Source organism: Leptodactylus fuscus, chromosome 1, assembly GCF_031893055.1.
Source record: "Leptodactylus fuscus isolate aLepFus1 chromosome 1, aLepFus1.hap2, whole genome shotgun sequence".
Taxonomy (NCBI): Eukaryota; Metazoa; Chordata; class Amphibia; order Anura; family Leptodactylidae; genus Leptodactylus; species Leptodactylus fuscus.
Window position 1 is genome coordinate 193401530 of NC_134265.1, and position 27525 is coordinate 193429054.

At 41.1% G+C, this 27525-nt stretch overlaps 1 protein-coding gene across 4 annotated transcripts in view; it reads right to left on the bottom strand.

The window, feature by feature from the left end:
- Nucleotides 1-287: 287 nt before the first annotated feature.
- Nucleotides 288-27525, bottom strand: part of EPS15L1 (epidermal growth factor receptor pathway substrate 15 like 1) — a 155378-nt gene continuing 128140 nt past the window's right edge. For 2 of the 4 annotated variants that reach the window (XM_075281212.1, XM_075281204.1), the window contains 2 exons: nt 14827-15032; nt 288-2715 (listed from right to left, as the gene is read on the bottom strand). In XM_075281212.1, the coding sequence (XP_075137313.1) occupies nt 2569-2715; nt 14827-15032 (353 nt within the window). In that variant the 3' untranslated portion in view covers nt 288-2568. Of the gene's footprint in view, nt 2716-12539; nt 12881-14826; nt 15033-27525 lie in introns of those variants that run through there. The other 2 variants (XM_075281225.1, XM_075281218.1) reach the window with 2 other exon arrangements.

A 27525-nucleotide genomic window follows, 5' to 3' on the forward strand; every position in this document is an offset into this window, starting at 1 on the left:
ACATAGTGATCGTCCCATGTACTACAGTATAGTAGCATTACAGTCTTTGCTAGAAGCAATCTGAATCACTACCATTTTTTGAAAGCATTCTTAGTTTGTTGAATTTTTCTTTTGCCCATCGCTATACCTATAACAGTTGTATTTCTTTGAGTAATATGCAGGAATCATTTTCTTCTTGACCTGTATATGATGATATTGCATTGCAATGACCTGTAAAACAAAGCACCACACACATTTTCCAAAAAGTAACTTTTCATTTATTATATTAAAACAATAACATTTCTCTTATATTAAACAATAGACACACAATGGATTAATATTTCATATATTATCCCTTCCTAGTTTGATTTCTAGTTTTCTGGTACAGCAGGGGTACTGTGAATAGGGTGAGAGGGAGCATTTGATAAACTTGGCATGTGATGTTAAAGGTTAACGTGCAAAGGTATTTCTCAACCAAAGACAAACGTGCAGTGATGCATCAGAGCCAGTGTAGCACTTCCAGAGAGGCACAACTTGCATCCCAATTTATCTAACACGTGGCTTACAAATGGCAATGACAACAATGTAAAAAACTATAGTATGGTAAGGGGAACAAATGGGGTGAAGTATCAAAAGACTGCTGACAGAAGACTACGCTGCCTGCAAAGAAGTTCCAAACGTACACAATATATTCTGCACGTTCCCATGTTTTTCCTTAAATGCATAACCTATCAAGCAGTTACAGCAAAGGCTGATAAGAGTTAACACACCTTAACTTCCACTTTTATATTACTGTTAGCCTGATATAGTGATATGTTTTTATAGTTGCACGTAATAAAGTGCCTCAGTTTCTCCCCTTCACTGATAAATACAATATGCACAGCTTGGTAAACCCAGCCGCATGTCAACATGCGCTAGTAGAATGAAGTCTATAATAAAAGCTTTCCTATCGCATTTGATTCAAATGCAAGACACGGTCATATTCAGAAGGGATGTGCACATCATATTAAGGCTGTTTTGCTACCCATAATAACAACTTGTTCTACCCAAAAGTGGAAAGACGACGTAGTTTAAAAACAAGAAACAACCCCCACACACAAATAGCCATATGTAGGTGTGATGTCTGCATGTGACTTCTAAGCAATTATCTTTTGACCACAGCAATAAAACCACAAGAGAGGAATACGAGGGTACCGCTTAACCCTTTCTTAAACAGTTAACTCTTAAAAATCTTTTTTCACAGCTTTTAAAACATGGCCAAAAAAAACAAAACATACTAAATGTCCAGCGTTTAAATAAAAAACAAAATACAGGGCTTATAGGTTGATAAACATTGAAGTAGACATATTACAATTCATGTATATAGCTCATCCAGATAGAGCATGGTGTTATGCTGCATACTGTGCACACTCGTATATTAACTGCTGTATTTTAGGGATGGCATACCAACAAAACAAATTATGAGGATTTAATGCAAATTTGGGATACAACCACATTACAATCCATCTAAGTTATCTGTGTCCATAGTTTAGTGGCTTGCAGATTTCATCAGCACTTTGTGGGCTACCTACTTTTCATATGTACAACCAGTATGTCATACATATAAGTAAAGGCAGTACTTGATTTACATTTGAAGCCTGGGCTTGTATCGTAAATACTTCCTTATATATTAGAAGGCAGGAACACAATAAACAGTTTGGTCCCATAAGAGAAGAAACCAGTATTAAAATCTATTGGCAACCTATTGAAAACATATTAATTTAATAATACTATTAAAAGGTAATGTCACACCATTACCTTGTACCAAGGCTTTAAAAGACAATTTGCCATCTAAGTCATCCATTTCCATGGAGTAATATTATATGAGATTGTGGAATATGGAGTATACATATGGGTTATTGCAGATGAAGAGATCAATCGCTGTGTTTTAACGTGATAAAAACAGTCAAACAAAGCATCTAGATGACATACAAAACGCACAGCTAGTTATGAGAGAGTCCATAGGGACAAACAGAACTAACCTTAAAGGAAAACATCTGTTAAATATCTTAACCTTGCACCAATAAATAATAATTATTTTAATTTTCATTGTTCCAATTTCTTATCTAAAATGTTGCCACTTTGACTCTTCTCCAGAAATAGCTGCCTTATCTGGTAAATAATTCCTTTCAGAATTCATATGAATATTATAGTATAATATTCTGACACCATGTATAGCATTATAGAATTATGTATCTGTTGTTGGAAAGATGTAAATGGGAAATTTAACAAAAATGTAACAGGAAACATACTTTCACATACAAACAAATAAAATGGACATACATATATTGAGATGCTATTAACAGTTTCTCGAGTGGAGATATATCCAAAGGAATATTTCCATCAATAGATGGTGCATGAATGATGTCACTGCTTCCAGTGAACGGCTAGTTTACAAATTAAAGATGTCAAAAAAGATGGTGGATTCAGCATTCAACTCCCTCTCTGTTTTTTTTTTTTTGTTTTTTTTTGCTCCAGAGTAAAGTTTTCATATGGTTGGCATACTGTCAACATGGACATAGGAAGTATGGGTGCAGAAGGGTGCAGTTCTCAAGAGCTGGGCATTTCTGCTTTGCTGAGAGCAATAGCTAATTCCAGGTCTTCTTGTTCCTGGCGCTTTAAGCGGTCTAGTCTTTCCTTCTCTGCCCGCTGGCTTTCACGTTTGGCCCATGCTAGCTGCTGCTCCTCGTTCCCAAACTGTGGGATATGAAAATAAAAAGATCAGCCATTCAGCCCTTCAACACTGGAGAGCATTACAAACACACCAATACAATCTGCTGGACAGCTCATTTTCTAACCTCTAAAAAATGGAGACCATTTGTCACATAGCAGTAACATAAACAGAATTTAATGTATACCAATCTAAAAAGATAATACTTGATGGAATTGAGTTATATCATCAACCATATACATTTTATTTCAATAAATCATTTATTTTGTTTGTTTTATCAAAAACTTAATTTGATTATGGACTATAAAGTTACTTTAGCGTATGAATGACTGAATCAGAGCATCTGCCTGTTAATATTGAGACAGAATAGAATACAGAGAAGTATGTATGATCATAGCTTTTGGGATACTCTAATGTTATTTCAGTTAGGGCAGGTTCACACCAGCGCCCGATCTCCACTTTGTGGGTTTCCGTTTTCTGTCAGCAGAAGACGGAAACCCAACATTCAGTGTCTGCCAGTGAGTGCTTTCTGCTCTCCGCAGCAAAACCGTTTTTTTTTTTTTTTTTTGTTTTTTAAACCGGACACAAAGTCCTGCATGTCCGACTTTGTGTCCGGTTAAAAAAAAAACAAAAAACGGTTTCGGCCCAAAGAGCAGAAGACACTCACGGGCGGACACTTTGCAAACCCATTCCAATGAATGGGTTTTAAAACTGACTGCTGGTTTCCGTCTCCTGTCCTGTTTCTTGGGCAAGAAACAGAGACCTGCAAAACGGAGATCGAACGCTGGTGTGAACCAGCCCTTGGAAAGCACTTTGCTTACATACACTGATGTACCAAATCCACTAGTGATATAGTAAATTTACAATTATTATTATTATTTTTTATATCACCATGTCACCATAGGACATTTTTCAGGTCAAAACTCAAAACTGCTGTAAAGACATTGTAGGTTATATCATAGAAACTCTATATCATACAAGCTTTATGCCAGTAAATGCATTATGCCACACACCTCGGTGTTAATGTTGTCCTTACACACAGTAACACTGTCTACCCTATTGACAAGAGCCATGGAGAGGCCCAATAGAACTCACAGGTACTCTTTAAATATTTTTTTTCTTTTAAGTACATTTTGGGTTTCAAATCCTTAAAATTTTTAAGCTCTCTTAGTATTAACACTGATATAAAAAAAAAAAAAACCCAAAAAAAACCCCCAGGAAAACCCGTTTGAGCTATTTCTCACAAAAGGCGAGGGTTTGTTACTAAGAATTCATTCTTGACAAACCTCTGTAAAATACAGAATAGACTCCAGGTTGCTAGCTCTAACCTACATTGAGACATTATAGTAAATCCTTAAAGGGGCTCTATCACTGGGAAAAGTCATTTTTATCTAAACACATGCTTGCATAGGCTTTAGAAAGTCTATTCCACACTTACCTTTTGTATGTAGATTGCTTCAGTGGTCTCTGAATAAGTCCGTTTTTATTCATATGCTAATGAGCCTCCAGCCAGCACAGGAAGTTCCCAGCAGCCTCCTCTCTCCCATTATCTTCTATGTGTGTGAAGCAAACAGGAAGCGAGTCATCAGCAGCAGCAGGAGCCGTCTCCCATAGAAGACAATAGGAGAGGTGTGCACCTTCTATCGTGCACTAGTCTAATTAGCATATGAATATAAACGGACTTATTCAGAAACCACTGAGGCAATCTACATACAAAAGGTAGGTGTGAAATAGACTTTCTAAGGGCTATGCAAAGGTGTGATTAGTTAAAAATGACTTTTCCTAGTGATAGAGCCCCTTTAAGAGGCTCAACCACTTTGGACAATTCCTAGTTGTTAGAAGTGACGGCAAATTAACCATAAAGTATTCTCTGCTGAGACCCCTAGAAATTGGCTGTAGGGCAGCAGTCTCTTACATTTTTTTGCAAAAATTGTCATACTTGGCACTACCATTTGGCCAATTGTGCTTCTAAAGATTTCCAACCAGACTACAATCTACAGTGCAGTCATTCCTCAAATTACAGCAGTGATTATATTTTGGTTCCGTAGGGATGATACACAACTAGTCTTGATAGTGGGTATGAGGTTAGACTTGCAGGTGGACTGATATGTTGGGGTGCAGCACCAGTACAGCGCTGAGCTAGAGATAATAGTTGTATGGGGATCAGGGCTGCAGATGGAGTATTAGGAGTGCAGGGGACGGGGTAACCAGGTGTATGGCCTCAGTGCTCAGCTCTTTAGTTAGTACAAAGTCAGGGTGCTTTTCACTGGCTGCCACTTCCAGTTCACAACTTCGCTGGTGATAGAACAGTGCAGTTTACAGTACTAGGAACCAAGCTTTGTATAGTAACACTGAATCTTGTATAAAACAAGCACCTGAAAGAGCATTCTGCAGACCAGTATCAGATGATCTACAGCCCCATAGTTTGGGGACCTCTAATGAAAGAAAACCTGGCACTAAGTGTTCACCTTTCTGCCTTTTAGAGACTAGTTTGCTAACATATATTGTTGTCCATCATGATTTCTTAGCTGCTAGGTGTCCCTTTCTATATGCTAAATTGCATATAGAAAATTGAAGGGAATTACAGGATATATCTAAATACAGAATATGATCCTTTGTCCTTTAAAGAGGACCTTTCACCACGACCAGCTCTTATCATTTTATAGTCACTGCTCCACTGATTCTGGCAGTGTTGAGATTTTTCTCTAGCCCCCACTGTTCCCAAGCAATCAATTTTGTTAGTCTTGGTGCCTGATATGCTATTTAGGCTCTGTACTGTCAGGATGGCAGTGTCAGGTAGGAGAAGGTAAGTGGTATGGCTTCTGAGCTCTGACGCTGACTGCCTCTAAATAACGTCTCCCTGCCTGAAACTGCCCTTCTGACATTACAGAGATATCAGGTACCAAAACTAATTGCACTTGTTGCTCAGAAATGGTGGGGGCTAGAGAGAATATTCCAACTGTCCTGGAATCAGTGGAGAAGTACCTATTAACAGATGCTAAGAACTTGAACTGTGTATGTGGTGAAAGGTCGTCTTTAAAATAAAATGTATGCCATGATTTTGAAAGTCACGTCAAAAGAGATGCTAAATGTGGCAACAAATTATTTTCGACCATTATTTTCAACTATTTCACATGAGTTGTACCATGAACACCACATATTACTCTATACACAGAATAAGTTATAAGTCTCTCATTGGTGGGGGATCTTACAGTCAGATCATAAGATAGGGGATCCTCTGCCCCCTTTTTTTGATCTGAGGGACAGTTGCTTACATCCACTGCCACTCCATTCAGTTCTTTGGCAGTCCCATAGGCTTTAAATTAGAGAAGCAGCCCACATGTGCGACCGTCATTCTATTCACACAGGAGACAATGGACCCCCATTCACATGACCACGGAAGACCCAGCAGTCGGACCACCACAGATCAGACACTTATTCATTAACTGGTGGATAGGTAATGACTGCTGTTTGTGGGGCAAAAACCATTAACAATACAGATTAGGTCATATATAAAATGGTAAACTTGTTCCACTAATTCAGTTTTTATTTTCTAAACACCACTGGGAAAGTGAACAAAAAAATCTCTCCTTTTTGCTGTGACCCGATTATACACAAGACTTATTAGTAATAAGAATTGCTAATACAACAAACTAAGTAAAGAATGTGATGAACTAAAGTCTTTGAGGTGTTGCAGATTGCAGTTTTCTTATCACCTGGCTTTCTCCTATTATTTTTAAGCCTCAAAATGAAGACCAAAGGAAGACTAAATTTTCAGTTGTATCCAGAGGAGGAAAAGGAAATTAGGTTCAGGGGTAGGAAACTGGGGTCTTGAAGGAAGCAGCTGCAAGTAAAAAGAGCAAAGGATGAGGAATATCTTGGAATGCCGGAGATTTAACTGCTTCCTTTCCATCAAAGACCATTACAATTCTTCAGCATATAAGTTACAGAGACAGATAAAATGACTATACCAGCTTTGAAAGATAGTGTTGAAAACAAGTACTTTATAACTCTGGAAATCTTTATGCCCATACATTAAGTCAGAACAAATTGATTCTTACCTTGCATTTGTCTTTCAGAAGCGACGCAAACACCATGTGCATGTTAATGGCGAGCACTTTGGACAGTTTGTCCTTGCGAGTTTGTACACTTGGGACAATGTCGTAACTAACAGTAAAGTGCTGCAGAATATGTTGGTGCTATTTAAAGATCATCATCATCACCCAGACTGTTCAGCACTTATTTCTTTTTTCTTTTTTTTTTGAAGGAAAAGTAGATTTTCTGAGTAATCCTAAAGGGTTAATGCAAAGCTATTTGTCACCTGAATTCTGCTACACTGCAAAGGATACTAAAAGTATGTTGAAAACTGGCAATGCAGCTCAGATCATCCCAATCACTGTATTGGGCTAAAATATCAAACACTGTGCAGTCATGCTGAGGCGCAACTTTTGGCCATTGAACAAAACTGTGCCCAATCATGACTAGTAAGAAAGACAGCATAACAAGACCAAACTTTGCAGTGTCATCATACGTTAGAGATAACTTGCCTCTATAACTAAATAATGACTAAAGAAGGCCATCAGTACAACATATTAATGTACAAAAACCACTGACTGTAACAGCATTCTTTGACCCCCTTCTTGCTGCAGACATTGCTATTTATTTCCCTTCTTCCAAAAGCCATAACTTTTACATTTTTCTGCCTGTTAACAGCCATATGAGGGCTTAATTTTTGCGGGACAAACACTACTTTGTAATGGCACCATTTTAACGTTCCTTTTGATGTACTGGGGAGCTGGAAAAAAATTCAGAATTGGAGAAAAACTGCGTTTGTGCAACTTTCTTATGAGCTTCATTTATAGCAATCACTGTGCAGCCAAAATGACATGGCATCTGTATTCTATCAGTCATTACAATTCTGGGGAGACCAAATTAACTCCTTTAAAAAATCCAAACCTTTGCAAATAAAATGAAAAAAAAAAAAATTAAAAAAAATCCTAGCACTCTGCATATTCTAACACCCATAACTTGTCTTTTTTTTTTTTTTTTTCATGGCCAGGTATTTTTTTTATTTATACCATTTTTGGGACTGTTGGATATTTCGATTTATCTTTTATAAAAATTTTTTTTATGAGAGTGGAAACTGCCAGTAAAGTGTTGTCCAGCCCTTTTTTTTTTTTCTATTGAATTCAATGCATGGAAAAATATTCTTATATTGCTTTTAGCTCGGGCATTGTCAGGCACAGAGATACCTAATGTGTACATGTTTTACTTAATTTACTTTTATACCTGATCTAGGAAAACGAGTGATTTTAATTTTTAAATTTTTTCTTCCACTTTTTTTTTACTTTTAGTTCTAGATCCCCTAGAAATCAAAGGGGTTTGATCTTTAATGCAATGTTGGCTAGTGCAGCCTGTAAGTAGGCTATAGGCTCTCTGCTGTCATAGTAATATTTTATCGCCCTCAGATCTCATTACGGGAGCCAGTGATCCACAGGAAAATGGCAGCGAACATGTGAAAATACTGCCTCGTTCTCCTTCCAAAGGAGAATGCAAGGAAAGGAATTCTCCATTCTCTAGAACCATATAGGGTATTCACTTGTTTCCCCTCAGCTAATTAGCAGCATTGAAAAGGGTTATATAGCATACACTTCAGAAGACAGACCATGTCTTATACTAAGTGACTCCAATGAACGGGAAGCTATTTTCTATTTTTGAATGGGACTTTGGCAGTTAAATTTAAAGGGAAACACCACCCAAAACTAAAGTTTACTAGGTGGTTCTATTAAAAAAAAAAAATGGCAGTCTCTCCTTTGTTCTTTTCTATCAATATATAATACACTGCACTGCCATTACACTGTGTTTCTGCTTTCTGAGCAGGCACAAAAAAAAAAAAAACCGACACCTGTCCGCTACCCATAGACTTTAATGTTAAAAAATAACAGATGCTTGACATCCATCATAAAACCATTTTTCTTAACAGACACGAAAGTCCTGCAAGTAGGATTTTTTTTACCCGTGAAAAAATAAACGGACATGTGACGGATTGAGTGTAAACAGACATTAACAGACAATAACGGACAAGATAAAATCCCATTGAAATGAATGGAAATTTTAACGGATTTCTGACAGTGCACCTACTGTCCATTGTAAAATCCTGTAACGGACAATAGCAACGGACACTGCTGACGGTCACTAACGGTAGAGTGAACGTTCCCTAACACTTACTCTGCACGTGTCTACAAGGATCTCTATGCTATTCATACAGGTACTAGAACTTCTTGTGAGATGAAAATACATTCACACAGGGTCTCCACAGGAGAAAACAGAAACAGTGGCACTGGCACTGCAAAGGTGTTATGGAAGCTGAGCACTGTTGGTGATTAAGCAGTCTCCTATCACACAGTTATAATGAAGTATATGACAGTTTAGTCTTCCTGACAATATATGTATGGTCTTTTACATTATTTAAACTAGAGTGGAGAATAAGCCAGCAAAGGTAAAGCTGCCGATGTGATGCTGTGCCAAAGTATCACGGGACTGATAGAAAGAAACAGGAAGAAAAAACTGGTAAAATCTACAATTTTAAACAGCAACTGATCAGAAGTAGGATGCTGAACTAAAGAGAAGTGACTACTAGAGCATCTCAATAAATTAGATCAAAAAGGTTTTTTTTAGTAATTCAATTGAAAAAGTGAAACGCATATATTATATTGAGTCATTACAAACAGAGTGAACTTTGATGATTATGGCTCACAGCCAAGGAAAACCCAAAAGTCATTATCTCAGAAATTTAGGATATTATATAAGATCAATTGTAAAAAAATAATTTAACACAGAAATGTTGGCCAAATGAAAAGTCTGTCCAATAAATGCCCTCTATACTTGGTGGGGGCTCCTTTTGTATGAATGATTGCATCAATACGGCAATGTGGCATGGAGGGATCAGCCTGTGGCCTTGCAGAGGTGTTATGGAAGCCCAGGTTGTATGATAGCAGCCTTCAGCTCATCTGCATTGTTGGGTCTTGGGTCTCTCATCTTGCTATTGACAATACCCCATAGATTCTCTATGGGGTTAAGGTCATGTGAGTTTACTGGCCAACCAAGCTCAGTGTAGACAGGTCCTGTAGGGAATCTAAAAATTCCATCTCCAAAAAGCTTGTCGACACCTTGGTAGACACCTGTGCTGACTTTGGTCTTGATCAAACACGGTGGACCTACACCAGGAGATGACATGGCTCCCCAAGCCATCAGTGATTGTGGAAACTTCACACTAGACCTCAAGCAGCTTGGATTCTGTACAGCAGCCTCTCCAGACTCTGGGACCACGATTTCCAAATGAAATGCAAAATTTACTTTCATCTGAAAACACCTTTGACCACTGAGCAACAGTTCAGTTCTTTCTCTCCTTGGCCCAGGTAAGACACTTCTGGTGTTGTCTATTGGTCATGAGTGGCTTGACACATGGAATGCGACACTTGATACTGTATTCCTGAATATGTCTGTGTGTGGTGGCTCTTGAAACACTGACGCCAGCAACAGTCCACTCCTTGTGAATCTCCCCTCAAAATTTTTAATGGCCTTTTCTTAACAATCCTATCAAGGCTGTGGTTATCCCGATGTTTGTAAACCTTTTTCTACCACACTTTTTCCTTCTACTCAACTTTCCATTAATATGCTTTGATACAGAGCTCTGTGAACAGCCAGCTTCTTTAGCAATGACCTTTAGTGGCTTACCCTCCTTGTAGAGTGTGTCAGTGACTGACTTCTGGACATCTGTCAAGTCAGCAGTCTTCCCCATGATTGTGTCGCCTACTGAGCCAGACTAAGGGACCTTTTTAAACGCTTAGGAAGCCTTTGCAGCTGTTTTGGCTTAATTATTCTAATTTTTTGAGATAATGACTTTTGGCTGTAAGTTATAATCATCAACATTAACATAAATAAAAACTTGAAAAAGTTTACTCTGTTTGTAATGACTCCATATAATATGTTTCACTTTTTCAATTGTATTCCTGAAAACCCCCCAAAAAATAACTTTTTGATTATATAATGTATTGAGATGCAGTTGTTGTACAATGTACAAATGTGGCAGAGTTAACTTGAATTTCTGCAACATGATATCTTATCATAGAAGGCAATAACAAAAAAACAAAACAATAAAAGGTCATTGAAAAATGTTTTTTAATAACTTTTCATTGGTTTTTATTGCGTTCTGTGATAAGATATAACGCTGCAGCAATTTAACCAACTGAAAAAGTTAGGGTTAACTCTTCTACATCTGTACATAAAAGAAGTCCAGAGAAACATCAGACTGGGGGTATCAAGATGCAAAATTGGATATCTTTAATGAGTGACAGTACTAATAACTTTAAGACACCGCACAGATGTCCGTATTAAAAGGGGTTACAAGGATTTATAAAAATATAACAGAGCAAAGTAAAGAATGAAATAAAAAAACAAAAAACAAAACAAAACAAAAGAAACCTATACTCACCTTCCTGGTGGTCCCTGCTGGTCTCTGCTTACTTTCTTGAGATCGCACTCCTTATATAATTCACATGATTGCTATATCTAATCACTGGCTTCATTAGTAATGTGCCATACATTGCAGCATCAACGCTGATTCCAATGATTGGTGGACAAGGTCATATTCTTGCTGGAGGAAGTAAGCAGAGACTGGTGGGGACCACTACAGGGATCAGTATAGGTTTTTTCCCTTTATATCAAAGGTTGAACGCTGCAGGTGAAAAACACAGTAATCCGGAGGGCAGGTCACTTTGCGCTGTAGTATTAATTGCAACAAGTGTATGAGATTTTGTACTCTCTTTGGATCTCTCTCCGAGTGTCCCAAAGCCTCAAAGAACTTTGTCATAGTGACAGGTTCACTTAAAAAGGTCTGAACACTTCACCACAGCACTTTCTTTAATAAAGTGGAAAACATGCCACAAGGCACATCGCATTTTCATAACCAATACATTTCATATTATATTTCTGTCAATAATAAAATATGCAGCCCCTTTTTTTTGTTTATCTTGTTTTTAACTATTAAAACTCACAGTAAATCATTGTCTGAATTCTCTTACTGTTAGGATATGTGTAACTGTAGAAACATTAAGTCACCCACAGAGGAATACACAAAGGGAGGGGAATGCTGAAGACTGTAACCATTTATTGAAAAAAAGCACACAAATTCTTATTGTATACATAAATACAACATAGCAAAGCAGACATGCAAGAAACAGTGAAAGTCTGAGCAGCAAAAGATGTAAATTGCAAGTTGTTTAAAGCAGCAACCCAGGACAGAGTTTTGATCTGGCATCAGGAAATCTTGGTCTGAACCCCCATACCCATTCTATAGGTTTGATTATTGCAGAGTTTTTCCCCCCGGATGACATGGCTTTTTAAATACATAGTCATAAAAGGGTAAATGCATTGCTAGGGCAGGGACAGGCAAGTACATTGAACTAAAACAATCATAAGAACTCTTTGCAATAGAAAAAATACATATACGAACATGCAGTAAAATTCCTTTATTCTGGCATAATGGGACCTGACAAGCACAAGATTATCAGACATTCCTTTACTGGCAAGCTGACGTAGGAAAGAAATTAACAACATTTTAGGACTAGAAATCCATAAAGAAATAAGTGTGTGTGTGTGTGTGTGTGTGTATATATATATATATATATATATATATATATACACACACATAATATATATATATATATATATATATATATATATATATATATATATATATATAGCAAAAGTTTGAGCATTATTTGTCAAATTACATGTTCTGTTGATTTTCTAAGTGAGGATAACTAAGGAAACCATTGTAGGGGACAAATGTTAATGCACCTTTACAGTTTATGTGCTTGATTTATCATAGTGGTTGATCCAATATTATATTTTTATTAAGCTATATTCATATGTTCCACCTTTACTATGTTTTGCTTTGGATAACTGGTAACTTTCCTGTCATTTTTCCTGAACAAATTATGTGGCTTTATAAGCATATTAGGTTGTAGCACCCCTAACAGCTATGGGGATAAAGAACACTCAAAACGGAACAAAAAAAAACGTATTTCAGTGCCAAAAATCTGTATAATCTACATGCAAGATTGATCAGAAGAAAACCTTACCTGCCTTCTGTTTACAATAGCCAACATCTCAAGTATACAACACTTCCTGCAGGATTATAGAGTCAAGTGTTATGGTCCGATGAAACAAAAATTGAACACTTTGCCTACAAGCAATACACTATGTAAACAAAGACAAACATTGAGGTTTTGGGACGGGGATCATAATCTTCAGAATCATCTCAGCTGAAATATGCTGTGCATGTAAAGCACGCAAAGAATCCTTCTAAGCAAGTGTATATTCACATGTGACGTATTTGTTGCAAATATTTCTGTGATAGTCCCATTTGAATGGGCCTTCCAAAAATCCATGTATGGTACATGTTACCAAAACATCCCCACTCAGATGTAAACCCCCCCAGAATGTTTGTCATTGAAATCTCTGCAACAAATATTATGAGTGTGAATATACCCTTAGCCAGCTGTAAAAATGTCTTCTGCCAAAGGGGTATATATTGACTAAAAGGATTTTATCCTATGTTTTGCACATGCCACATTTTCCTATCACTGTGATGAAAACAGTAAAGGTGCATTTGTTTCTTAAAAACTCCCTGGGTACTGTAGGTGAGGTGAATTTAATTAAAAAAAGACATGGACTGCTGGTAGGGTAGTGCAAAGGCTCAGGTGACTGCTGTCAACTTAGTTGTCACATGTTGGGAAATGGTGAAGTCACTTCTGATATGTCAAGATTACCCAGCACTTAGTGCACTTACGGTCCTGCCAGTCAGTCGATCAGAGGACAAAGCCCAAAAAAACAAGGATTTTTTTTTTTCACCCTACCCCTGGCCCCCAGGGAGTTTTTTTTTGTAATTTATCCTGGAGAATCACATTAAAGATGCTATATTAAAAGAGTTTCCCTGTTGTACAATCCCAGTTTCCAATCCCTGAGACTGGTTAGAATGGAAGTGGAGGGGCTCACATTCACAGCTCCCTCACACGTGACCACCAAGGCCAGTATATGGCTACAGCAGTCATGTGAGCTTCTCCACTTCCAGGTCCGACCAGGGTCAGGAGTAAAAGAAACAGGGAGAGGGCGGGTACAATAAAGTGCCAAGGAGTAGGAGTATGTTTTTATTTATTTATTTTCATACCCAACCCAGCCATCACTGAGTTTTGAATTTTTGCTTGAGAACTCCTTTATGATGTGTTCACTTAAAAAATCTACAGATTCAAAGCTGACAAAGCCACTTTTGCATATTACATGTATACACAAGCACACACGTATACAAACAGAAAAAAAGAAAAAACAGACTACCAGCAAAATCATTTTCAGCTCTTTGTTCTGAGGATATATTTGCCATAGCACTAGTCAAATAATTAATAAAACTAAAATCCTTACTGGAATCTACACTTTCAGTGGCTGGGTATTGGTAGATGAACAACTACTCAAACAGTACAAGCCCTATTTGCAGGGAGACACTCCATACACTGTTAGGAACTGCCTATAGAACATACATTTGCTGCAGCAATGATCCACAGACTGCTGACTGGTCCAACATCATTGCAGAGTTTATGTACTTGTAAATGTGCTTGTAGTGACTTTTCAAACAACCAGCATATGTTTTGTTATACAGATATAAAAGGGGAGTTCCACTCTTTAAATACAGACCCAGGCATTACTGGCCTTTTATGTATTGCTTCCCTCCTTTAGGCAAGTCTATCTTAATACTGGGCCCAATGATGAAAAACACTCTTAAAACAGTAATGTAAACATAACACTTGTTGATCCAGATATTGTACATAGAACGTATTCATTTCTAGATCATCAGTAACCTCAGTAAACAGAACACATACACTAATACATGATGTGTAAATGAAAATGAAACAACAACAGATTCATAATACAGACAAAGCCATGTAAGGATTATTGGGTAAGATTTTTACAGTTGCATCTTTCCCCATACAAAAAAGGGATCAGCAGCATTATACTGGGCTACAGATTAATTAATGGGAACCAAGGCTTCTTTATACGAGGGTAGAGGAGATTCAACTTACAGAGCCAAAGTTTGCAAACCCGGCAGATGTTCCCTTAGAGTGCTTCCCTGGTTGTGAGGTGGCAAATGGGTCTTTCCCACTGAAGGGGTCCGTAAACGCCTTTCTACTCTGAAAAGGATCTCCTGGTTCTGTTCCAAATGGCTGGAAGGGATCACTGGACTTCTGAAAATGCGCGGAACTCAGCTGACTGACTGGAGTACTTTTACCTGTTGACACAAAGGAAATGCAGATGTGTGACATTTTAGCTGCATAACATGTATTTAAAGTTATAAACAACTTTCCATAAATGAATAGTGCATTTAAATATAAGAAACTTCGTAATGTCCTGTATGTCCAAAAACAAGCCCTACGCCGAAAAAAAGGCCTAGTTCAAGTCAGGACCTCCAGCGATCAGTTATGTCATGTGACATCACGGAAATGGAGAATAGGCATACTGTAGTTCTCAACCATCCTGAACAAGTGCCCCACTACAGCAAGGTAAAATCTGCTTACCCGCTCCAGAATCCCACCTCCCGGCTGCTACTATGCTGTAGGCTTGGCTATCTACATGACCGGATGTCAGGTGCCACCCCACTTGCTCCCACAGAAACAGTCACTCTACTACAGCACATTCCCCTTAGTGTAAACCGGAGGAGAGAATCAGAAGAGGTACTGAATTGCTCTGGTGTCTAAAAAGACCTAATAAGTAGAGATGAGCGAGTAGTACTGGATCGAGTAGGTACTCGATCGATTCAAAATACTCGTACTCGATTGAGTACCACTCGCTGTTCGAATGGAAAAGTTTGATGCAGAACCAGCATGGATTGGTCGAATGCTATACAGTCGGCCAATCAACGCTGGTTCTTCTACCTTTAGAAGTCTTCTCCGTGCAGCTTCCCCGCGGCGTCTTCTGGCTCTTCATTCACTCTGCCGGGCATCGGGCCTGGGCAGAGGCGACTGCTCTAACTGTCCGCTTGTAGTGCGGGCATGCGCAGTCGGCTCTACCCAGGCCCGATGCCTGGCAGAGTGAATGAAGAGCTGGAAGATGCCGCAGGGACGCTGCATGGAGAAAACTGCCCGGAGGATCCAGCCCAACCCTCACTCATGGACTTGGTAAGTATAATTTGATCGAACATTGCCTACCCCTGAAACGAGCATTTTCCCCCCATAGACTATAATAGGGTTCAATATTCGATTCGAGTAGTCGAATATTGAGGGGCTACTCGAAACGAATATCGAATCTCGAACATTCTACTAATAAATCCTAGGTACAACTCTATGGAGGGGCTGAGCAGAATTCTCCTGCAGGCTGGTTAATTGATTTATTGCCTTAGGCTAAGAGCCGCACGTAGCTCTTCAATTCTACCTATAGGGAATCCACTGGTGTTTCTTTAGGTATAATTGACATGCTGCGATTTCCAAATACGCAACAGTTTTGGAAATTGCAGCATTTCCGTTGCCCACATTTTTCTGCAATGCGTGGATGGGATTCACTTTGCAGAGACTGTAAAACACTGTGTTTTGCTGCAGCGGAGACCACAGCATTTACGAAACGTGGGGACCTAGCCTTATTCTGTGTATAATCATCTTCTTATCTGTGACTTAGCAGTGTTAAAGTTAGCAAGGAACATCAGAGTGTAACAGAAGCAATTATTTAAGTGTGTTTTCGAATCCCCCGCCACTCTTCATAGACTTACATGGAGAAAATAACTGCCTGAAAGGTAAAGGAAAAAAAAATAAATTCTTTAATAAGGGGGTGTTCACACTACCGTCAGTGTCCGACAGCTAGTGTCCACTGCTAATGTCTGTTCAAAATCTTGCACGGACATTAGCAGCGGACACTAGCTGTGTCCGTGACATTCTGCATTCATTTAAATGGAGATCGGGTGCGTTGTTTTACACTCCGTGCCTGTCCTTAAATGTCCGTTCCTAAAGATGTCCAACTTTTCAAGCAGACAGCGAAACCCGAAATGTACGGTATTTATTTTTTTACGACGTTCACTGTACGGGATAAATAACACTATTTTTGGATAGTGGGGACTTATACACATGTGGGGATACCTAATGTGTTTGTTTATTTTTGTTCACATTATATATATTTTTTTAATATAAAGGTGTTTGTATTTTTTTTTATTATTTATTTATTTTTGTGTGTTTCTACTGTGTTTTTCTAAGTGTTTTCACTTTTTACCTATCTCAAGGTAAATTGAAGCTAGGATCTCAGATCCCCCTGTGCAATGTCCTGCAATACACAGTATTGCAGAACATTGCACAATAGTTTGTATAAGAGCTGTGTATAGGAAGTCAGGAGGCCATAGTCCAACTTTCTGGCTGCCATAGCAACCCCTCGAAACCCATGATCTTATTGTGGTGGTCCAAGGGGTGACAGGGAAGGGCAATCTTGCCCTGTCACCCCCTGGATGCCGTGAACACTATTGATCATGGCATACAGGGGATTAATCTGCCGGAGTATCTTCCAACTCCGGCGGCTGGTCCCACCCCTCTGCTGTGTAATACAACCGAGAGCAGGATGTAATGCCGCAGGTACAGCTTCTGTGCCTGCGGTATTATAGCACTGTAATAGTACTGAGTGGAGCATAAACTATATACATGTCGTGACGTACTATTACGACGTGGAGCGGGATGGGGGTTAAAGCATAATCTCCCTATATTATAAAAATGAATTTCTGTCTGTCTGTGCTGTAATGCGAACCAAACGACTGGACCGATCTTCACCAAATTTGGCACAGAGATACTTCAGGTATCCGGGAAGGTTTAAGACGAGACTCCAACTCGCTCGGACGTACCGTTGCTGAGATACAGCATTCCAAACACAATGCCCCCCCTTCCTTAGCCAATACAAACCTGCAAGTCTTTCACTCATATTCCAACTGCAATACACATGGTCACTCCACATGCACAACCCAACACTGATATCCAAACTGAGATACACGCATCAGAGGATTAGATACACAGATCAGCACACAGTATCACACGCCAGAGGATTAGATACACGCATCTGCACACAGTCCCACAAACCAGAGGATTAAATACGCGCTTCTGCACACAGTTCCACATGCCGAAGGATTAGATACACGCGTCTGCAGAAAGTACCACACGCCGGGAGATTGGATACGTGCGTCTGCACCAGCGCCCCCATCAGGAATTTTGGGGCCCCATACAGCCTAAGTGTCTGCCCCCCCCCCCCCCCGACAAATTTAGCCCCGCCCACTTTTCTGTTGACTCCGCCCATTCATTTTTCACGTGCTCCCACACAGTATAATCCTCCTACAGTCACCCGTAAATTATATACCCCCCTCCATCTCTCCCCCAGTTTCATATACACCCTTCCTCTGCCCCCAGTTTCATGTCCCCCCTCCATCTCTGTCCCCAGTTTCATGCTGTTCTCCCCCTTTCAACTGCCCCATTGTCATGCCGTTCCCCCCTCATCTGCCCCAGTGTCATGCCATTCTCCCCCCTTCATCTTCCTCAATGTCATGCCATTCTTCCCCCCTTCATCTTCCTCAGTGTCATGCCATTCTGCTCCAGGTTCATGCCATTCCCCCCCCTTCATCTGCCCCAGTGTCATGCCATTCTCCCCCCCACTTCATCTGCCCCAGTGTCATGCCGTTCTCCCCCCCACTTCATCTGCCCCAGTGTCATGCCGTTCTCTCCCCACCCCCTTCATCTGCACCAGTGTTATGCCATTCTCTCCCCACCCCCTTCATCTGCCCCAGTGTCATGCCATTCTCTCCCCACCCCCTTCATCTGCCCCAGTGTCATGCCATTCTCTCCCCACCCCCTTCATCTGTCCCAGTATCATGCCATTCACCCCCCCCCCCTTCATCTTCCACAGTGCCATGCCGTTCCCCCCCTCCCCTTCATTTGCCCCCCTGTTTCATGGGCCCCTTCACTTACCTCTTCCATCGCTTCGCATCACCCGCCGCTCCGCTCTCACGACACTGAAATAATTTAGGCGCGATGTGATGACGTCATCACATCGCGCCTACAGACGCCGAAGCCGGACAGCAGCGTTTAAAGCAGGAGCTGAGCTGTCACAGCTCCTGCTTTAATCGCGTAAGTATTCAGCTCATCGGCGTCCGACGGATGCCGATGATCTGAAATCGGGACCGGCAACTTCGGCAAGTGCTGGGGTGGGCAAGTGCCGGGGGCCCCAAGAGGCTCCGTGGGCCCCGGCACTTGCCCGACTATGCCCTGCGCTGACGCCGGCCCTGAATGACTGGTGCAGGCGCCAGGGGGCCGGCACACGGTGGCGGGCCAAAACCGGGCCCCCACCAGTTTTCAATTTAGCCGGGCCCCTGACGCCAGTACCAGTAATACTGGCTTATCGGCGGCCCTGGTCTGCACACAGTACCACATACCAAAGGATTGGATACACACATCTGCACACAGTTCCACACACCAGAGCATAAGATATGCACATCTGCACACAGTACCACATGCCGTAGGATTAGATACGTGCATCTACACACAGTTCCACATGCCGTAGGATTAGATATGCGCCTCTTCACACAATACCAAACAGGGGAGGATTAGATACGTGTGTCTGCACACAGTACCACATGCTGTAGGATTAGATAAGCACCTCTTCACACAATACCACACAGGGGAGGATTAGATACGTGTGTCTGCACACAGTACCACACTTTGGAGGATTAGATACATGCCTCTGCACACAGTACCATAAGCCAGAGAATTACATACACGTCTCAGCACACAGTACCACACGGGGGAGGATTAGATACGCGCATCTGCACACAGTACCACATGCCAGAGGATTAGATATGTGCATCTGCACACAGTACCACACAGGGGAGGATTAGATACGCACATCTGCACACAGTACCACATGCCAGAGGATTAGATACGCGCATCTGCACACAGTACCACACGCCAGCGGATTAGATACGCGCGTCTGCACACAGTACCACATGCCGTAGGATTAGATATATGCTTTTTCACACAATACCACACAGGGGAGGATTAGATACATGTGTTTGCATACAGTACCACACTTTGGAGGATTAGATACATGCCTCTGCACACAGTACCACAAGCCAGAGAATTATATACGTGTCTCAGCACACAGTACCACACAGAGAGGATTAGATACACGCGTCTGCACACAGTACCACATGCTGTAGGATTAGATACGCACCTCTTCACACAGTACCACACAGGGGAGGATTAGATACGTGTGTCTGCATACAGTACCACACTTTGGAGGGTTAGATACATGCCTCTGCACACAGTACCACAAGCCAGAGAATTAGATACGCGCATCAGCACACAGTACCACACAGGGGAGAATTAGATACGTGCATCTGCACACAGTACCACACGCCAAAGGATTAGATACGGGTGTCTACACACAGTTCCACACGCTGTAGGATTAGATATGCGACTCTTCACACAATACCACACAGGGAAGGATTAGATATGTGTGTCTGCATACAGTACCACACTTTGGAGGATTAGATACAAGCCTCTGCACACAGTACCACAAGCCAGAGAATTAGATACGCATCTCAATACACAGTACCACACGCAAGAGGATTAGATACGCGCATCTGCACACAGTACCACATGCCGTAGGATTAGATACGCGCGTCTGCTTACAGTTCCACATGTCAGATGATTAGATACGCACATCTTCACACAGTTGTACACGCCATAGGATTAGATACACATGGCTGCATACGGTACCACATGCTGTAGGATTAGATACGTGCGTCTACACACAGTTCCACATGCCGTAGGATTAGATACGCGCCTCTTCACACAATACCACACAGGGGAGGATTAGATATGTGCGTCTGAACACAGTACCACACTTTGGAGGATTAGATACATGCCTCTGCACACAGTACCACATGCCAGATAATTATGTGGTACGCGTCTCAGCACACAGTACCACACGGGGGAGGATTAGATACGTGCATCTGCACACAGTACCTCACGCCAGAGGATTAGATACACCTGTCTGCACACAGTACCACACGCCAGAGGATTAGATACGCGCGTCTGCACATAGTACCACATGCCGTAAGATTAGATATGCACGTCTGCACACAGTTTCACTTACCGGAGGATTAGATACGTGCCTCTTCACACAATGCCACACGGGGGAGAATTAGATACACACATCTGCACACAGTACCACACGCTGGAGGATTAGATATGTGCATCTGCACACAGTACCACACCAACAAGGATTAGATACTTGCGTCTAAACACAGTACTACACGGGGAAGGATTAGATACAGCTTTACTCCAGGTATCCATAACAACTGATCACAGGTTTTTCACTGATATCCAAAATGAGATACACATAACCACATGACGCTTATGGACATACACAGAAACCACATACAAAATACACCAGTGCAAAATTGGACATTTCTTATGGGGCCACTACACAAACATAAAATGTAATATACCCGTGCGAAGCCGGGTCCTCCCTCTAGTAATATGATAAAGTATCCAACCATCCAGATATATTGGGATTACACAGCCATCCGATAAGTGCAAATATCAGCAGCCGTGCAGCACTATCCAGAGACCAACACTTTCCAGAGATTGGATCAATGCAGCAAATACTTAAAGCGTAACTAATTTTTAGGACAATTTTTGATTTCTGGCAGTTTTTGTGTCATTAATACAGTTTGTAATATACTTTATTAACAAATTTTGGATCCTTTCTGTGAAACACTGCATTCTTTTCACTCCTTCCCTTGTTTCTGTATTAAGAGCTGTTTCTGCTTCTCGCTGAATGTTACTGTGTACGGAGTACGGGGCTGTATAATGTAGAGAACAAGGGAGGAGGGGGCACTTCAAACAGTTATGTCTCAGACATTATAAAATGGACAAACTTGCTGCAGTGCTATCTAAATTATTTCCAGAGATATCTGATTGAAAACACAGTCAGATTAGGATACTTATAAGCAGCTGTATAATATACATGATATAAATATCCTGATCCCGAATATGCTTTCAGCCAGTGATTTCTCTATAAATAATTTAGATAGCAGTGCAGAATCCAATCCTGAAGATAATCTCTTTTTTTCATACAACACAAATAGCAAGTTTGTGCATTTTATAATGTCAGAGATATAGCCGTTTCAGATGACCCCCCCCCCCATTTTCTCTACATTTTACAGTACGAAAATATGAAAATTTAGTTATATTTTTCGGACTATAAGACGCACTTTTTTTCCGGAGGAGCGGAATAGCAGCATCGCTCCTGCCACTGCTGGCTTCTTGCAGGGCAGGAGCGTAGTGATGCCATAGGCCACAGCACCTGTGCCAGCGTCTAACCCTCCCCGGCATCCGCCTTTCTATTACAGTTGATGCCGGGTCTGTATTGGTGGCCGCTCTGCTGCAGAGCGGCTGCCATAGCAACCGGACTTCCGCTATACGCGGAGGCCCGAAGTTAATGCCCACAATCAGAATGCATTCTAAATGCTGACATAAAAACGGAACCCCCCCCCTTCCCTCCAAAGTTTAGAATCCCCCCCCCCCCCCCCCCCGTCATTGCTATATTACCATTGCGGCTAGACTATGACCTTCCGCAATAGTAATATACAGAATGTCCCATAGATGGCAATACAGTTGTGTTGCCGTCTATGGGACTTGCAATCAAATGACTGCAGGTTCAAGCCCCCTGGGGGGGGAGACTGATAAAATAGTTGTTAAAAAAAAGCTTTAAAAATATATAATAAAAAAACTAAAATAAATAAAAGTTCTGAATCACCTTCTTTCCCTAGAATACATATAAAAGTAGAAAATCACTGTGAAACACATACACATTAGTTATCCCTGTGTCCGAAAATGCCCGTTCTACTAATAGTTTTCATGTACGGTGAACGTCAATATCAAATGTGCCAAACCGCCGGGTTTTTTTTACCGTTTTGCCTCTGATTTAAATAAAAGGTGATCTGAGCAATAGACATTCCCCAAAATGGTATAAATAAAAAGTACATCTGGCCCCGCAAAAAAATGCTCTATGCATCCCCGGACAGCTGCAGGTCCTCTGGTCATTGTGGCCTTGCAGCTGTTGCAGAACTACAACTCCCATATATTAAATATTTTACCATTTTTAGCTTCAAATTTCTTTTCCCCCTATTTTCCTCCTCTAAAACCTAGGTGCGTCTTATAGTCCAGTGGGTCTTGTAGTCCGAAAAATACGGTACTTTAAAATACATGTTAACCAAATCTTGATTTTAAAAAAGATTTGTCCAACGAGAGAAAAACTGTGAAAGACAAAAACGTTAAACGAGTTATTTAGTCTCTTCTATTTATGGCCTATCTTTAAGACAGGCGATCAATATTAGATCTGCAGGGTTCTAATGCCTGAGACCCCGCAGATCAGCTAATGGAAACCTACTTTGGTCAGGGTGATAGGAGCCTTTTAAGAAACTGCATTCATTGCTATATGTCCACATTTACAAAGCAGTCTATCAATCACCTCTATATGTGGTGGAAGTAGTAGGGAAACACTCCCCTCAGAGTACAGTAGTTCCTGTATGCATGGGCCTATAGTTTCAATATGTAAGGGCAACATATTAAAGTGGTTATCCAGTTTCTAAAATTAATGGCTTATCCTTAACACAGGTCATCAATATTCGATCTGTGAGGGTCTAACAACTGAGACCCCCACAAATCTGTTGTTTATGGACAGTGCAACTCCCTGTCAAGTTTGTGTGCCGGAGGCCATGTTGCTCAAACACTATATATTGTGTAGCAGTCGGTTTGGGTACAGCAACACTGTCCCAATAGGGCAGAAATGCAATACCTAAAGCCACTGCCACAAAGTTTGTACGATGAGTGAGCAATGTAGCTCCTGGCACATAAACATTACAAGGAACCATGCTGCCCTTGAACAGATGATTTGCGGGGGTCTCAACTGTTGGTTGCCTATATTGATGATATTGATTGACTATCCTAAGGATAGGTGTGATTGGGGTCTGAAGCAAACAATGTTGAAGACAGTAACTATAAAAACTTTAAACTGATCCAGCAACCTCCTCATTAGTAGTCACAGTATGCCTGTGACATCACTTAGTGCAGTGAATACTAATGAGCCGGTAGCCATATGAGGGGGCCTGAAAAATGGGAATCGTGCCATAAAAGGGACAGATTTATTGGAAACCCCACCCAAATATTCTTGTGCCAGAAAGGCTTTAAATTTAAGATTTTGGGCTGTGAAATGAGAGCAAGCATTGTCAAGGTTAGCTGTGAAGAGATGCAGGAATGAGAGGAGAGCCAAAATGTAAAGGCACACCATTGCTGGGGACTACCACAACCATGCTGAGCTCCACTATTTAAAGAGGACCTTTCATGGTTTGGGCACAGGCAGTTCTATATACTGCTGGAAAGCCGACAGTGCACTGAATTCAGCGCACTGTTGGCTTTCTCGATCTGTGCCCCGGGTAAAGAGTTTTTGGTCCCGGTACCGTAGCTCTTTACGGTCAGAAGGGCGTTCCTGACAGTTTGTCAGGAACGTCCTTCTCCACAGCAGCGCCTATCACGCTGTGCTGTGGAGTGGGGAGGAACGCCTCCCTCCCCACCTGATAAAACTTGTCTATGGATGAGCACTGTGAGCAGAGGGAGGGGGCGTTCCTCCCAGCTCACAATGTACAGAATGATAGGCGCTGCTGTGGAAAAGGACTTTCCTGACAGACTGTCAGGAACGCCCTTCTGACTGTAAAGAGCTACGGTATTGGGACCGATAAGTCTTTACCCGGGGCACAGATCGGGAAAGTCGACAGTGCGCTGAATTCAGCACACTGTCAGCTTTCCAGCAGTATATAGAACTTTCTGTGCCCAAACCATGAAAGGTCCTCTTTAAAGGGATTCTATCACTAGAATACCCTTTTTAAACTAAATACACTTAGGAACATCCTTAAGAAAGGCTATTCTTCTCTTACCTATATTATTCTGATATCTAATTTCTTCCTTATGCAAATTAGTTCTCTCGCAGCCCTGGGGGCATTCCCCTTTGCTGCTTGAAAAGTCTCCAGCGATGGCCACTGTCGTCTTCTCCGCCTCAGGGTCTTCTCTTCTTAATAAAGTGCCGACTGTGCATGCCTCTCCCGTTCGGCCACAGAAAAAATGGCCGATGGACATGCGCAGTCGGCACTTTTTTAAAAAAAGAAGAAGAGCACGAGAGAAGCCCCGGAAGCGGAGAAGAGGACAGAGGCCCTCGCTGGAGAGTTTTCAAGCAGCACTGGGGACGCCCCCAGTGCTGTCTGAGCAGTGGGGAATGCCCCCAGTGCTTCGAGAAAACTCATTTGCATAAGGAAGAAAGTAGATATTTGTAAGGAAAGGCGGCGCGAATCAGAATAATAAAGGTATAAGAAGAATAGCCTTTCTTAAGGCTATTCTTATGTGTATTTAGTTTAAAAAGGGTATTCTAGTGATAGAATCCCTTTAAAGGATTACTATGCTGAGGACAAGGAATTAGAGGGAGAGTCATTGTGGAAAACAGGAATAAGAGGAAAGCCATGTAGGAGATCATGAATGATGGGGTCATCTTGGACTAGAAAATGTACATGCCACCAGGGGACTAAGAGTGAGCTAGAGCCTCATATTTAGGTGTGTGGGCCAGGATGTCTTGTCTGTTTTAATCATCTGGTTCTCTCCAACATTCTGATCAGATACCAAGCATAAAATGATTTTGGGGTCTCTTATTATATGCTTTTTTTTGTTTGCTAGCTTGTTTTGGAGGGAGGGCTGTACATGTTTGCTGACTCCATTAAACACTGTATCATGCATTATGTATACCTCCTTCAAGAGGACTCTCCAAATATGTCCATTTTCTTTGCAAAATAGGGTTAGAGGAACGTATGTAGCAAGGATGGCAGAATATCTGTACAAGTGGCATTTGACCTGGTGTTGACTGGCTAAACAGTTTATTACCACAACTTATATGAATAATCACACCTTCTGCAAAAATGAATCTGAATTCCCATCACTGCATAAGAGAACCGGAGCAATAAGATTGGAAACAAGAAGCTTTTGCAGAAAACCACAACTCTAGTCACACAGTTTTTTTTCTGTTTGAAAGAAGTGATCTTTTTTGCTAAAAAGGCAAGAGGATGTTTTTGTGACACTGCAAGTCCCTTGAGAAAACCAAATGTAACAATTACAACTTTAAATTCCCTTTGTGTATTTGAAGTCATGGCGTAAATAGATAAAATAAGGAGTTCTATATCAGTAAAAAGGTTATCTGATTTATATACACATACCCCATAATACATTTTGAATTATAGTTAAAGAGGACCTTTTGCCACCTTCACCAATTCTAGTTCTTAGAATATGTGAAACAGTGCAGCTCCACTGATTCCAGCACAGATGGAATTTTCTCTTTAGCGCTCACCATTCCTGAGCAACAAGTGCAGTTCGTTTTGGTGTCTGATGTGCTATTTAATGTCTGCAATGTCAGAAGAGCAGTGTCAGATGGGGGCGTGATTCATAACTTCAATCAGAAGCAGCCAGTGTCGTAGCTCAGAATTATACCCCTTGCCTACTTTTGCCTGACAACGCCCTCCGGACAGTACATAGTCTAAATAGCATACCAGGTACCAAAACAGCACTGATTGCTCTATGGTGGGGGCTAGAAAAAAAAAACACAACTGTTGTGGAATCCGTAGAGCAGAGACTCTTAGATGATGGAAAGGGCTAGACTTGGTGGGGGTAGTGAAAGGTCCTCTTTAAAAGGTGTGAGGAGAATTGGGGGATTAGTGCTGGCCTTGGCACTTTTCTGAAGGTTGGTGGGGCCAGGTCATCACCCTTACAACATTCATCATCAGTTACGCCACTAAAGTGGCATAACTGACAGCAAGATCTATGCCGGCAAGGGCATCGATTTTTGCCTAGGTACAAGGATGCCATGACTGTGTATAGCTCATGATACAATGAAGCCTCAATGTGAATTACAGAGGACCTGTCACCAAGTACAAAATGCTAAATGACATACATCATAAACTCTTTACCAAAAATATGTCCTAAGTCTTATAGTATACATATGGATAGTAACTACATCATTATTACTCCATAAGAAAATAAAAAATATTCAAAGTGTGTTCACAGTCTACTGTAGAGCTACTGTATATGAACATCTTCTTAGAGTTTCAGGGTGCGTTCATATCTAGTTACCGTATTTATTTATTTTACCAACTTTTAGCAGATCTATTTAAAACGGATGCAAAAACAGACTCACACAGATGCCCACATTGATCTGTATACACTGTGGTTGTTAAAGAGGACCTTTCATGTCCTCATAAATATGAAGTTTTCTATATTGCTAGAAAGCCAACAGTGCGCTGAATTGAGTCTTGTTTTCCCGGAATGTGCCCAGGTGGAGGAGATATCAGCACAGTTAATTTCAGCACCAATATCTCCCCACTGTCAAAAAGGCGTTCTTCACAGATGAGTATCATCACTGGGCAGCAAGGAACGCCCCCTCTGACAGTACAAGTCTATGTTATAGTACTGTCAGGGTAGGCCTCATCACTTAGCTGTAAGGAATGCCCTTCTGACTGTGGAGAGAGATCGGTGCCGAAATTAACGTCACTGATATCTCCTCCACCGGGGCACATACTGGGAATCTGCCTCAGATTCCGGACCAAAAAAACGCCTCCCAATGAAATCAATGGGAGCCGGTCATTTCCTTTTTCCGCGTGCGGGAACAAACTG